This window comes from Mobula hypostoma, chromosome 3 (genome assembly GCF_963921235.1).
Source record: "Mobula hypostoma chromosome 3, sMobHyp1.1, whole genome shotgun sequence".
NCBI classification, from domain to species: domain Eukaryota; kingdom Metazoa; phylum Chordata; class Chondrichthyes; order Myliobatiformes; family Myliobatidae; genus Mobula; species Mobula hypostoma.
In genome coordinates, this window is record NC_086099.1 from 150,075,707 (window position 1) to 150,088,245 (window position 12,539).

The 12,539-nt window shown below is 37.7% G+C and overlaps 1 protein-coding gene across 1 annotated transcript in view; it reads right to left on the reverse strand.

Annotated features, from left to right (window-relative positions):
• Positions 1-12,539, reverse strand: part of galnt12 (UDP-N-acetyl-alpha-D-galactosamine:polypeptide N-acetylgalactosaminyltransferase 12) — a 60,112-nt gene that overhangs the window by 14,017 nt on the left and 33,556 nt on the right. Inside the window, exons 4-7 of the mRNA XM_063043848.1 lie at positions 12,017-12,202; positions 3,371-3,488; positions 2,725-2,901; positions 1,896-2,027 (exon numbers count right to left, since the gene is read on the reverse strand). Of these exons, the coding sequence (XP_062899918.1) occupies positions 1,896-2,027; positions 2,725-2,901; positions 3,371-3,488; positions 12,017-12,202 (613 nt within the window). The remainder of the gene's footprint in view (positions 1-1,895; positions 2,028-2,724; positions 2,902-3,370; positions 3,489-12,016; positions 12,203-12,539) is intronic.

The following is a 12,539-nucleotide window of genomic DNA, read 5'->3' on the forward strand; positions in this document are numbered from 1 at the left end:
AGTCTGACAAATAGTTATCCACCACTACTCTTTGGCGGCTCCCATCCAGCCACTGCTGAATCCATTTTACTACTTCAATATTAATACCTAACGATTGAACCTTCCTCACTAACCTTCCACGTGGAACCTTGTCAAAGGCCTTCCTGCAGTCCATATAGACAACATCCACCGCTTTACCCTCATCAACTTTCCTAGTAACCTTTTCAAAAAATTCAGTAAGATTTGTCAAACATGACCTTCCATGCACAAATCCATGCTGACTGTTCCTAATCAGACCCTGTCTATCCATATAATTATATATACCATCTCTAAGAATACTTTCCATCAATTTGCCCACCACTGACATCAAACTCACAGGCTGATAATTGCTAGGTTTACTCTTAGAACCCTTTTTAAACAATGGAACAACATCAGCAATACGCCCATCCTCTGGAACCATCCCTGTTTCTAATGACATTTGAAATATTTCTGTCAGAGCCCCTGCTATTTCCACACTAATCTCCCTCAAGGTCCTAGGGAATATCCTGTCAGGACCTGGAGACTTATCCACTTTTATATTCCTTAAAAGCACCAGTACTTCCTCTTCTTTAATCATCATAGTTTCCATAACTTCCCTACCTGTTTCCCTTACCTTACACCATTCAATATCCTTCTCCTTAGTGAATACCGAAGAAAAGAAATTGTTCAAAATCTCCCCCATCTCTTTTGGCTCCAGACATAGCTGTCCACTCTGATTCTCTAAGGGACCAATTTTATCCCTCACTAGCCTTTTGCCATTAATATAACTGTAGAAACCCTTTGGATTTATTTTCACCTTACTTGCCAAAGTACCCTTGTATCTTCTTTCAGCTTTTCTAATCTCGTTCTAATTCAAGAGGCAATTTGAAAGCAACAATCCAAATAGTGTGATGTTTGAAAATTACCTCTTCAGGATATAAGCTTTTTTTTTTATAATATTGATATTTTTTGCCAATATGATGAAATAGCCAGCTAACCAATGGCCTATTTTCCTACAAATCTCAACAGGAAATGCAGCTCTCTCTATCACAACATCTTTCCTAAAAGGAAACAATAACAGCAGAACATGAAAAATTAATGCAAACTGTCAGGACAGGACATATTAAGTAACTGCAGTAGACCTATCCAACTTATCAAAGAAAATATGGAAGATGATCTACTAATATTAAAAAATCTGGAAAGGCCATCATACATACAAAGTTAATTGCAGAAAACTCAATACAGGATGATTATCAAAAAGATTCTAAACGGTTTGAGTCAGTGGACCCTCATCTTCTTCAGGAAAGTATCGCAAGTGACGCCTTGCTAGTATTGCTCATCCACTGTGACCAAATTCTTGTTTGTACAAGTCTTGATGGGTTAACATTATAATGCAAACTATAGGATTATAACACAAGTGCTTTCTTTAGATAAATATATAATGACCTTGAGAAAAAAATGATGATGATTGCAGGTTTTTTTTTGCAATTAATTTTAACCAAACAAATCAAAGAGCAATAATTACTTCCTTAAAGGCAATGAGGTTATTTTGGGAGATGGACTGTGCTGTTAAAATGAGCAACATCACGAAAAATAACAATAATTTTCAATAACAATTCCATCAAAACATTGGTGGTTAGTTGAATTTAGAGAGCTTAGCTTTTTTTTTGTCATCACTCAGCACTAAATGGTGTACACCAAGACATTTGCTTGGGCCAAGCATAATAGTCTGTATTAATGTTAATAACACACACTCCATCAAATGCCTAGGCTAGTCCATCGTTTAGAGTTTCATTGCAAAAGTTACACGAGGGTTTTAGATTCAGACAACAACAGATGGTGAAAACTACCTCATATTTAGTGATGGAGTTAAGCTAAATACAGCACAGTATATTTACCATTCCAAAGAAACCTGGACGATCTTCAGGTACATGTATATCAGGATAAATGTTCTCCAAAAACCATTTGAAGCTTTTACACTGTAGTTTCTCTCTTAGTGTTCTTCTCTCTGTTATATCACCATATGGCTCCTGTAAACAAATGATGATTGAAAAAAATCTCAAATCATATCAAACTTTAAGAGTCTTCACTTAAACTAAACTCTCTTGTTCTACAACTTTAAGTAGTTTACTCAGATTACATAATGCACAAGGAAATAAATGCAGGACACAATAGAAATTTAACAAAAATTTGGAACAAGTCTGTCCAAAACAACTGGTCTGAACTATTGGAAGTATAATTCAAAAATATATACAATAAAAAAACTGGGAAACAAACTGCGACCATTGCAAAATTAACACTGAGAAGTTTCAGTTTTGTTAGAGTACCTAAAAATTACATGCAAGACAAAATTGCAAGTAATAATCACCTCATTCTGAGTGCCTTAAGTTCAAGTGAAGATGTATGAAAAAAGATGTCTCAGCCCCTTTAGAAAGAGTCTGGTTAAATCTCCTTTTTCAGTTTTCAAATTTTATGTAGTTGTTCAAAAAGTTGCATTTATGTTTTTGATATGGAACTGGTGTGTTGTGTTGTAAATTAAACCTTCATCAAAGTACAGTTTAGTAAAACAAAAGTTTCCTTTGCAATCGCCAATGTTGTTTCTAGTTTCTGCACTTTAAAGATTAAATAAACATCCGGAATCAGAGAGCAATTCACTGAACAAACAATGATATAAAGCTTCAATTTTTAAAATTCCCCATTGAAATGCTACTAATGACTATCACTCACCAAACGGGCGTGTGGATTCCTGTGATAGTACAGTGCTTTATACTCATCCATCCAGACCTCAGCAGCACGTACACTGTTTGCCAGGGCTTTGCTCCTGGAGTAAGGAGCTTGCTTAGGGAAAACATGACCCACATGAGAACAAGGATGTATCTCTAAGGAACCCCCGCACTGCCAAATCTGGGAAAGAAAGATCTTGAGTTATTTTAAGAGCACTGAATAATCATTATACTTCAGTGCCTTAAATCTAGTATGTTTCACTATTTTGGACTTTTTCAAAACACCTTGGCTGTTTTATCAGGAAGTGAAACATCAGTTACAGTAAATAAATTAAAGTATGCGTGAAAATGAATTTACAGAAATCTTGTTCCATTTACTTTACATAAAACATAATTGTAAAATAAACATCAGTTTTGGCCTTCAACTTTTGTGATGAATCTAAACAAAATTTTTTTTCCTATTACCTGATATGACACAGTACAAGCAAATAAAATTCATAACATGAGAGTTGTCAAAGTATTATCTTGCAAGAGGCTTTTCTTCCAAGAAACTACGCCAAGACTACCCAAACCTTTCATGCAAAGAATCACCAAGCGGGAAAAAAACCTTCAATTAGACATTCAACATTAAATTAAAAATTAAGTCTCACCCTGAAGGAAAACTCCAGGTTCTCTCCTCCCCAGACCTCCATCCCAGTATCATATGTGCCCAGATACTCAAAGTACTTTTTACTGACAGCAAACAGCCCGCCTGCCATGGTTGGAGACCTTTTGAAACAAATTTTAATGATTTAGCAATTTTTATCCTATTAAAATAATTTTTAATGATTAGTAAAATCAAGGTACCAATAACTACAGATATTAACCATGTTGATCTTGTTAATACTTATCATTACTTTGGTTGAGCAAGGTCATAAATTCCAGTCCTTCAAATAATAGAATAAGTTGATTATAATGTCATACTTGAATATTTTAAAATATTAACTTCATTTTACATCATATTTAAGCAAGAGCAAATATATTCACACTGAGTGAAGTTAGTATGATTTTATGCAATGTTAATATCATATGGTACCATAATAACTGTATGGATCTTGGTGTATGCAAAGTCAAGGGATGTGTAGCAAAATGGACACGAAGTTGGCTGCAACACCAAAAGCAAAAAATAGTTTGAATGGTAATTATTCAGACAGAGCATGTAGCAAGTGAGTCCTACAAATCAGTGCTGTGACTACTAACATACAGTGCTTTTTGGTATAATTTGTGGGTGTTACTAAATTGTGTGGTTGCAACCAATATTGGGACATTTTTGTAGGTAGAGGCAGATGAAGTCAGAATGGTCAGTAAGTTCCAAATTAAATTTGACACGGACCAGTGTGAGGATTAAAGTATTGCACAAAAATGAGAATGTTAGAATCCAAAGGCAAAATGTAGTAAAAGACTCTGGGATAGAAACAGAAGCATAACTATAAATTGGATACAGATCAGGTAGATAAAAAGTAAACAATTGTTTGGGTTCATTCCAAGAGGGATAAAATTGAAAAAAAAGTAAACATGATTTGTTAAAATTATGTTAAGCCTTAGCTAGAGAACACCTGGATCACCATATTTTTAAATGGATACAAAATACAGGAAACGTTAGTTCAACTTTTTCCAAAGTTGTTAAGTAGTGATTAGTTTTTCCTAAAAATTTTTAGTTTTGAAGGACAAACTTAAAGTTCAATTAAAAACTACAGGGACCTGTCTGAATAAAGCAAGTAATTTTCCTTAAATAGATTAAAAATTGTTAACAAGCAGCACAAAGCACTGGAGATGTATAACCTGCAGAGCTATAAACATATTGTGGGAAATGTGTTTAGCCTAAAATCCAGTGAGGCATATAGTTTTAAACTGTGTCACAATGCTTTATATCCATTAACTTCTAATGACAAATGCTATGTGAATGCCTTACAAGAGATTATTTTATCTTTAAATTAAATGTTATTTCAATAAATATTAAAGATTACTTCTCATTTTATAAGAATAAATTACAATACCACAAATTCTAGCCCAAATAATAACCAAATAAAACAGTTAGCTTTAACTTCTGTAAGAGAATTCTATGAAGACCTTCAACTATCCTTCTGGCTTGTACCATTCCTTAACCCAATTTGTATAAAAAGGCAATTTTTTAATATTGGTAAGCTACGTTTTATTTTGCAACAGAAAATGTATTTATATTCAAAATATTCTAAATAAAAACAGCTAAATATAAACAACTGCAAACAAATACACATATGGGAATCACATCATATTTTGTCTAAAGAAAATGTAACTAGTTTTCAACATTGTTGCAAGTATTGAAAAATTAATTTTAAAAAGTGCAAATAAACACATTGATAATGCATCAATACCAGTGAAAAAACAGAATGTATTAACTTTAGAAGTGATTTTAAACGTTAGCCATTCTTGTTACAGGCTGCTTGGCGGATGTCCTTTTTATGTGAAGACCATGAACTATTGTGTGCAAATCTCATTTTCTTCACCATTATCAAATTCAAAAAAGTTGCTGGGATAGCATTACAATTCAGAATATTAATTGTCTGCACAAATGTATGCACACATACATCACATAATTTGATATGGATTTGATTTTAATGCTGTATACACAACAGTATACAGTTCATTTTCTATTAAAACGAGTCTAATTTATTAAGATTGAACACAATGGGAGGGCTCACATTGATAAGTGAGCATTCGATCCATATAGAACCATGGGCAATGCCAGCATGCTCTTTAATGCACCCTTGCACGCTCCACTCTAAAAGAAAAACAGCGGTCCGATGTTTGGTCCCCAGAATTTGAGTGGATTAACACTATGCCTCATTAATATACTAAGTAATTCATATTATTTAAATCAACATAAATTTTAGTTAATTTACTCCTGTTAAATATTTTAATGAAATTTTTAGTAGTACTTTTTTAATTAATCATTTTCTGGTTTTCCAAAATATTTGGAAATAATGAAAACCCCTTTGACAGAACAATTTATCACAAGGCCATCAGTTGGCCTGTGGACAGAATCTCCATGCATTGCCCAAAGTCCACACACCATGCAAAACTGCTATGATGGCAATGGCTCAAGATTGTTGGAAACCACACGGCCAAGAAGCTCAGTAAAACAGAGAGCCATTATGGGACTGAGCTACAGACCCAGGAGGGGTCCTGTCCCCTGCCTCCCCCAAGGGAAGTCAAATGATAGAAATATTAAAATAAATAAGTGGATAAAATTGGAAATCTCACAAGAGGCCACAAAAAAAAGTTTTCCTGTTTAAAAAAAAACAGCAACAGCACAAGTGCCTGAAAGGGAAATCAGGAAATACCAAAAGAAGTATGCCACCTCCTGCCCTAGAAAAAAGACCGACCATTCAACTTATCTATGCCCCTCATGATTTTATAAGCTTCTATAAGATCACCTCTTCACATTCTTTCCAGTTGCAACATATAGTCTTTCCTTATAATTTAAGCCTTCCAGTCTGGACAATATCCTTGAGAATTCCCTCTCTCCATCCCCCCCCCAAAGATCTCAATTAATCACATCCTTTTGATAGTTCAAATTTAATTATAATTTAACCAAACACGAATATACCCAAACAAACCAGCATTCCTCCAGGGCCAATGTGCATAACACATTGCCACAGTACAGAGCACACTGCACATATCTTTACGATAGCAACTGTACGTTTTTCTGCTGAGAACAAAAAATAACATACCCTTAGTCTCTGAGTGACATGGCCGGTAGACTGACAGCAAGTTGTCCTGGTCCAGCTTGTTCTTCCACTAAGCAAACAGCAGAGGGCAGCACCAACACGAGAGGCCAGACCCCTACCCAGTAGGGATTCCAGCATGCTCACAGAGGCCTATGCCTCTGCTCTCATCCACATTACCTCAGGCGTCTCCTTCCCGGGCAACAGCAATAGATGACTGTGTTATATTTAATTTTCAACCTTTCACTGCCATGGGCAGAAGTTCCCACTTGCTTCAAAAAGGCAACAATTAGACCAGTGCCTAAGAAGAATAATGTGGGCTGCCTTAATGACTATCACCCAGTAGCACTCACAACTACAGTGATGAAATGTTTTGAAAGGTTGGTTACAACTAGACTGAACTCCTGCCTCAGCAAGGACCTGGACCCATTACAATTTGCCTATCACCACAATAGGTCAATGGCAGACACAATCTCAATGGCTCTCCACATGGCTTTAGACCACCTAGACAACACAAACACTTATGTCAGGATCCTGTTCATCGACTATAGCTCAGCATTTAATGCCATCATTCCCACAATCCTGATTGAGAAGCTGCAGAGCCTGAAACTCTGTACCTCTCTCTGCAGTTGGATCCTCGACTCCCTAAGTAGAAGACCACAGTCTGTGCGGATTGGTGATAACATATCATTTAACCATATAACCATTACAGCACGGAAACAGGCCATCTCGGCCCTTCTAGTCCATGCCGAACTCTTACTCTCACCTAGTCCCACCGACCTGCACTCAGCCCATAACCCTCCATTCCTTTCCTGTCCATATAGCTGTCCAATTTAATTTTAAACGACAACATCGAACCTGTCTCAACCACTTCTGCTGGAAGCTCGTTCCACACAGTTACCACTCTCTGAGTAAAGAAGTTCCCCCTCATATTGCCCCTAAACTTTGCCCTTTAACTCTCAACTCATGTCCTCTTGTTTGAATCTCCCCCACTCTCAATAGAAAAAGCCTATCCATGTCAACTTTATCTATCCCCCTTATAATTTTAAATACCTCTATCAGGGAGGGAGGGAACGTCAACTCAGACCATGAGAGGCCTGCGTTGGGCATTTTCATGCCTTACAAAGTGCAGATTGGAAGTCTGTGTGGGGCACCACTCCTCGCACAGACTAGAGCAATGTGTGATTAAGTGCCTTGCTCAAGGAAACAAACACGCAGCCACAGCTGAGGCTCCAACTAGCAACCTTGAGGTAACTAGACGAACGCCTTAACCACTCAGCCACGTGCCCAACACAAAAACCCCTATCAAGTCCCCGCTCAACCTTCTACGTTTCAGAGAATAAAGACCCAACTTGTTCAACCTTTCTCTGTAACTCAGGTAATGAAACCCAGGGAACATTCAAGTAAATCTTCTCTGTACTCCCTCTATTTTGTTGACATCATTCCTATAATTCAGTGACCAAAACTGTACACAATACTCCAAATTTGGCCTCACTAATGCCTTGTACAATTTCAACATTACATCCCAACTCCTATACTCAATGCTCTGATTTATAAAGGCCAGCATACCAAAAGCTTTCTTCTCCACCCTATCCACATGAGATTCCACCTTCAGGGAACTATGCACCATTATTCCTGGATCCCTCTGTTCTACTGCATCCTTCAGTGCCCTACCATTTACCATGTATGTCCTATTTTGATTAGTCCTCCCAAAATGAAGCACTTCACATTTATCAGCATTAAACTCCATCTGCCATCTTTCAGTCCACTCTTCTAACTGGCCTAAATCTCTCTGCAAGTTTTGAAAACCTACTTCATTACCCACAACTCCACCTATCTTAGTATCATCTGCATACTTACTCATCCAATTTACCACCCCATCATCCAGATCATTAATGTAGATGACAAACAACATTGGACCCGGTACAGATCCCTGAGGCACACCACTAGTCACCGACTTCCAATCTGACAAACAGTTATCCACCACTACTCTTTGGCGTCTCCCATCTAGCCACTGCTGAATCCATGTTACTACTTCAATATTAATACCTAACGACTGAACCTTCCTAACCAGCCTTCCGTGTGGGACCTTGTCAAAGGCCTTACTGAAGTCCATACAGACAACATCCACCGCTTTACCCTCGTCAGCTTTCCTAGTAACCTCTTCAAATCCTCCAAATCCTTCCATATCCTCCTTGCTGATGATCAACACTGGCGCACCTCAGGGGTGTGTGCTTAGCTCACTGCTCTACTCTCTGTATACACATAACTGTGTGTCTAGGCACAGCTCAAATACTATCTACAAATTTGCTGACAATACAACCATTGTTGGTAATCTCAGGTGGTGATGAGAGGGCGTACAGGAGTGAGATACGACAACTAGTGGAATGGTGCCGCAGCAACAACCTGGCACTCAACATGAGTAAGACAGGAGAGCTGATTGTGGACTTCAGGAAGGGTAAGACGAAGGAACAGATACCAATCCTCATAGAGGGATCAGAAGTGTAGAGAGTGAGCAGCTTCAAGTTTCTTGGTGTCAGGATCTGATCTAACCTGGTCCCAACATATCAATGTAGTCATAAAGAAAGCAAGACAACAGTTATACTTCATTAGGAGTTTGAAGAGATTTGGCATGTCAACAAATACACTTAAAAACTTCTATAGTTGTACCATGGAGAGCATTCTGACAGGCTGCATCACTGTCTGGTATGGAGGAGCTACTGCACAGGACTGAAAGAAGCTGCAGAAGGTTGTAAATCTAGTCAGCTCCATCTTGGGCACTAGCCTACAAAGTACCCAGGACATCTTTAGGGAACGGTGTCTCAGAAAGGCAGCGTCCATTATTAAGGACCTCCAGTACCCAGGGCATGCCCTTTTCTCACTGTTACCATCAGGCAGGAGATACAGAAGCCTGAAGGCACACACTCAGCAATTCAGGAACAGCTTCTTCCCCTCTGCCATCCAATTCCTAAATGGACATTAAAACTTTGGACACTACCTCACTTTTTTTTTTAAATATACAGTGTTTCTGTTTTTGTACATTTTTTAATCTATTCAACATACTTAATTGATTCACTTGTTTATTTATTATGTTTTGTTTTATTTTTTTCCTCTCTCTCTCTCTGCTAGATTACGTATTATATTGAACTACTGCTGCTAAGTTAATAAATTTCACATCACATGCCGGTGATAATAAACCTGATTCTGATTTTAAAACTATTGGATGAATGTCTGAACTGTTCAAAATGATAATTGAACTCTTTCTGAACCCTTACCATGTAGAGTCTGTATATCTGTTAGTGGTCAATGTTTGTGAAGTGTTTATACAAGATAAACACTGTAGGTCTGTTAATGTCTGTGGCTGGATTCTTTCTGAGTCTCAGGCACCATTAACATGAGGACCCTGTTAATGACTAAATCTCTGTTGGTCACTTTGAGAGGAAGGTTGATGGATTCTTGCTTAGTGTCATAAAAGGTGGCTTAATGGATTCTATTTTGGATTTGGGCTCATCACTTATGTTATTTTTAAGTCCCTTTGTAAGTCTAAAGGAAAGTTATGCCCAAAACATTGGTGGACCGATGGACGAGGAATAACCATTAAAGTGTCCAATTGACTTACAAGGGTACGCTAAACACTATTAATGAAAACATGTTGTTTGAATGAAAGAAACGAAGCTGAGTTAATGGCATGAGAACAAAAGATCAGAGTTTCTGTTTATGGGTCTCTCTGCCTTGTAAAGTTTCTAAATATATTGAAACGTCGAATGTACCTCTTCCTAGAGATGCTGCCTGGCCTGCTGCATTCACCAGCAACTTTGATGTGTGTTGCTTGAACTGCCCTTCCTGGTTTCGTTGGACTTCGCCCAGATCAGAAATCACAAACGGTGCCTGGGACCCAGGGGTGATTTCATGATCGAGTCAGAATTCAGACCTCCCCTAACAACGGCCATAATCAAGTGGTGACTAAGAATTGAGAGCCCTGAAATTGTTATGGAATTTATTTTGATTTGCTACATCATATGTTGTGTGGTTTATTTGTTAAGAGTTTGATCAACCCAGCCCATTACAGCAACCCCATGGCATGAGGGCCTAATCCTCGCCACAACTGAGGCTACACAGTTCCCCTGCTGTCAGTCTTGCCAACAAAATAGACTTAGAATTCTACAACACCAATGTCCAACAGTGTCTTGCGATCACAATAAAGATGTCCAAGACAATCACTCACACCATGCACTGGCTTGGCACGACAACATTGTGCAACAACACAATGGCACACAGTTAGTCCAGCTCCATCACAATTGAGCAACTTACTGATGGGATAAGTTTTGCAGTACTTGATGTTCTTAGTATCCAGCAGTATCTTGCCATCATAAAAATGACATAAAGAACAAACAATTACCCCTCTGCTTGGACCCAGAGTGGCCACTGCATCTGAGCACACCACCACCATACTGGACAAGCCACAATAGCATGGTGACCAGAACTCTCGCCAACCTAACGTGACATCCTAAACCCTGTAGTTAAGGTCATAAGGCTCAAAAGAGAAGATATTACCTAATTAATGAAATCTTCCGTTTCTTCAGTATGCTATGTATACTGTATCATAATTAGCTTATAAAATTTCTATTTGGCTCTGTTTTGCAGTGTTTTGTGGTGAGTATTGCAAGAGGGGAAACCTGAGGGATATGTTTTTTTTTGCACACAGAGGATGGTAGGTAGTTGAAGTGAGCTGTCAAAGGCAGGTACAATTACATTTAACAGGTTTGGACAGGTACATGAATAGAAAAGGTTTAGTGAGATATGAGCCAAACAGATTAGCTTGAATAGGTAGCTTGCACAACATGGATAAATTAGAGCAAAGGGCCTATTTCCATGTTGTATCTTAAACAAAAACAACTTAAAGAGCTCTACTTGAAGAAAACCATCTGCAAGACTGAAACTAAGATATAATCAATCAGATAAAGTTTGCTAATATTAGAGTAAAGTTACTAATCCTGTAGAAAATCTAACTGAACATCCAAACATTTTCCGCTGTGCTAGAGTCTGAGAAGCTACCTGTGTGTGCCAGGAATACATTTTCTAAAATTGCATCCAAAAGTTACTCCCCCATTTGAACCCCATTTTGTCTGTCACTGAAACTCTCCAACTTAGTCTGAATGGTCTCCGCTACATAAAAGCTCAAATAAAGTTAAACGGACACTAAGTGTTGTCTTGAAGGATGGCATATATTAACTGAAGACAACAGCCTTACCACTTAGACCTAGAAAAAAAAATTCCCAGTGCCACTGTAATCTTTGCAATCTACCACAATTAACCTGGATGTTTACTTCCTCTTGCAGTTGGAATTAACTGTGTCTTGTCAAGTTTCCAAGTTGATATCCTACCTTATTTGTTGTCCAAAGCACTTGAAAATTTACTGGAAACTACTTATTCTTTTAAATGAACATAGCAAAATAAACTTTCCTCAATTTATTTTGCTGATAACATTACAGTTAGACTTGCTCAATAAGTACTGAATTAATCATTTAACTTCAGCGATCAATAACTCACCTGATAACATCAATCGGCGATCGCCTTCGTTTTCGTTCATGATCAGGGATCACGTGCCAGGTGAAAACGAGCCTCCAGTCAAACCCACCAATCTGAGGCTCTCCCGGATTTCCCAGAAATTCAAATGTATTCCATGTAATGACATCGATCACGGGGCATACTACAGCAGATTCTTCTTCATGGATTCTGACAGAAAAAAAAACTCAAAATTACATATCCCACAACTGGTCTGTAATCATCACAAACATCCCTGCTTTAAATTACAGTATTGTCAAATAACATTAAAAGGTGGAAGAATTTGTTATTTTTGCATGATTTTGTTAAATAGAATAGCCTGTAAGTGCTAGTTGATCTACTCCTGCTACTATTTCTTAATATTTAGAACCATTGCATAATTAATATAGACCATCATGTGGGATGAAAGCTCTGAACCAGAAAAGCAAATTAAGCAAATTAGTGCATGAAGCAGATATGAAGAAACCATCCTTTCACCAACTGCTCCATTACCTACATAAACCAATTT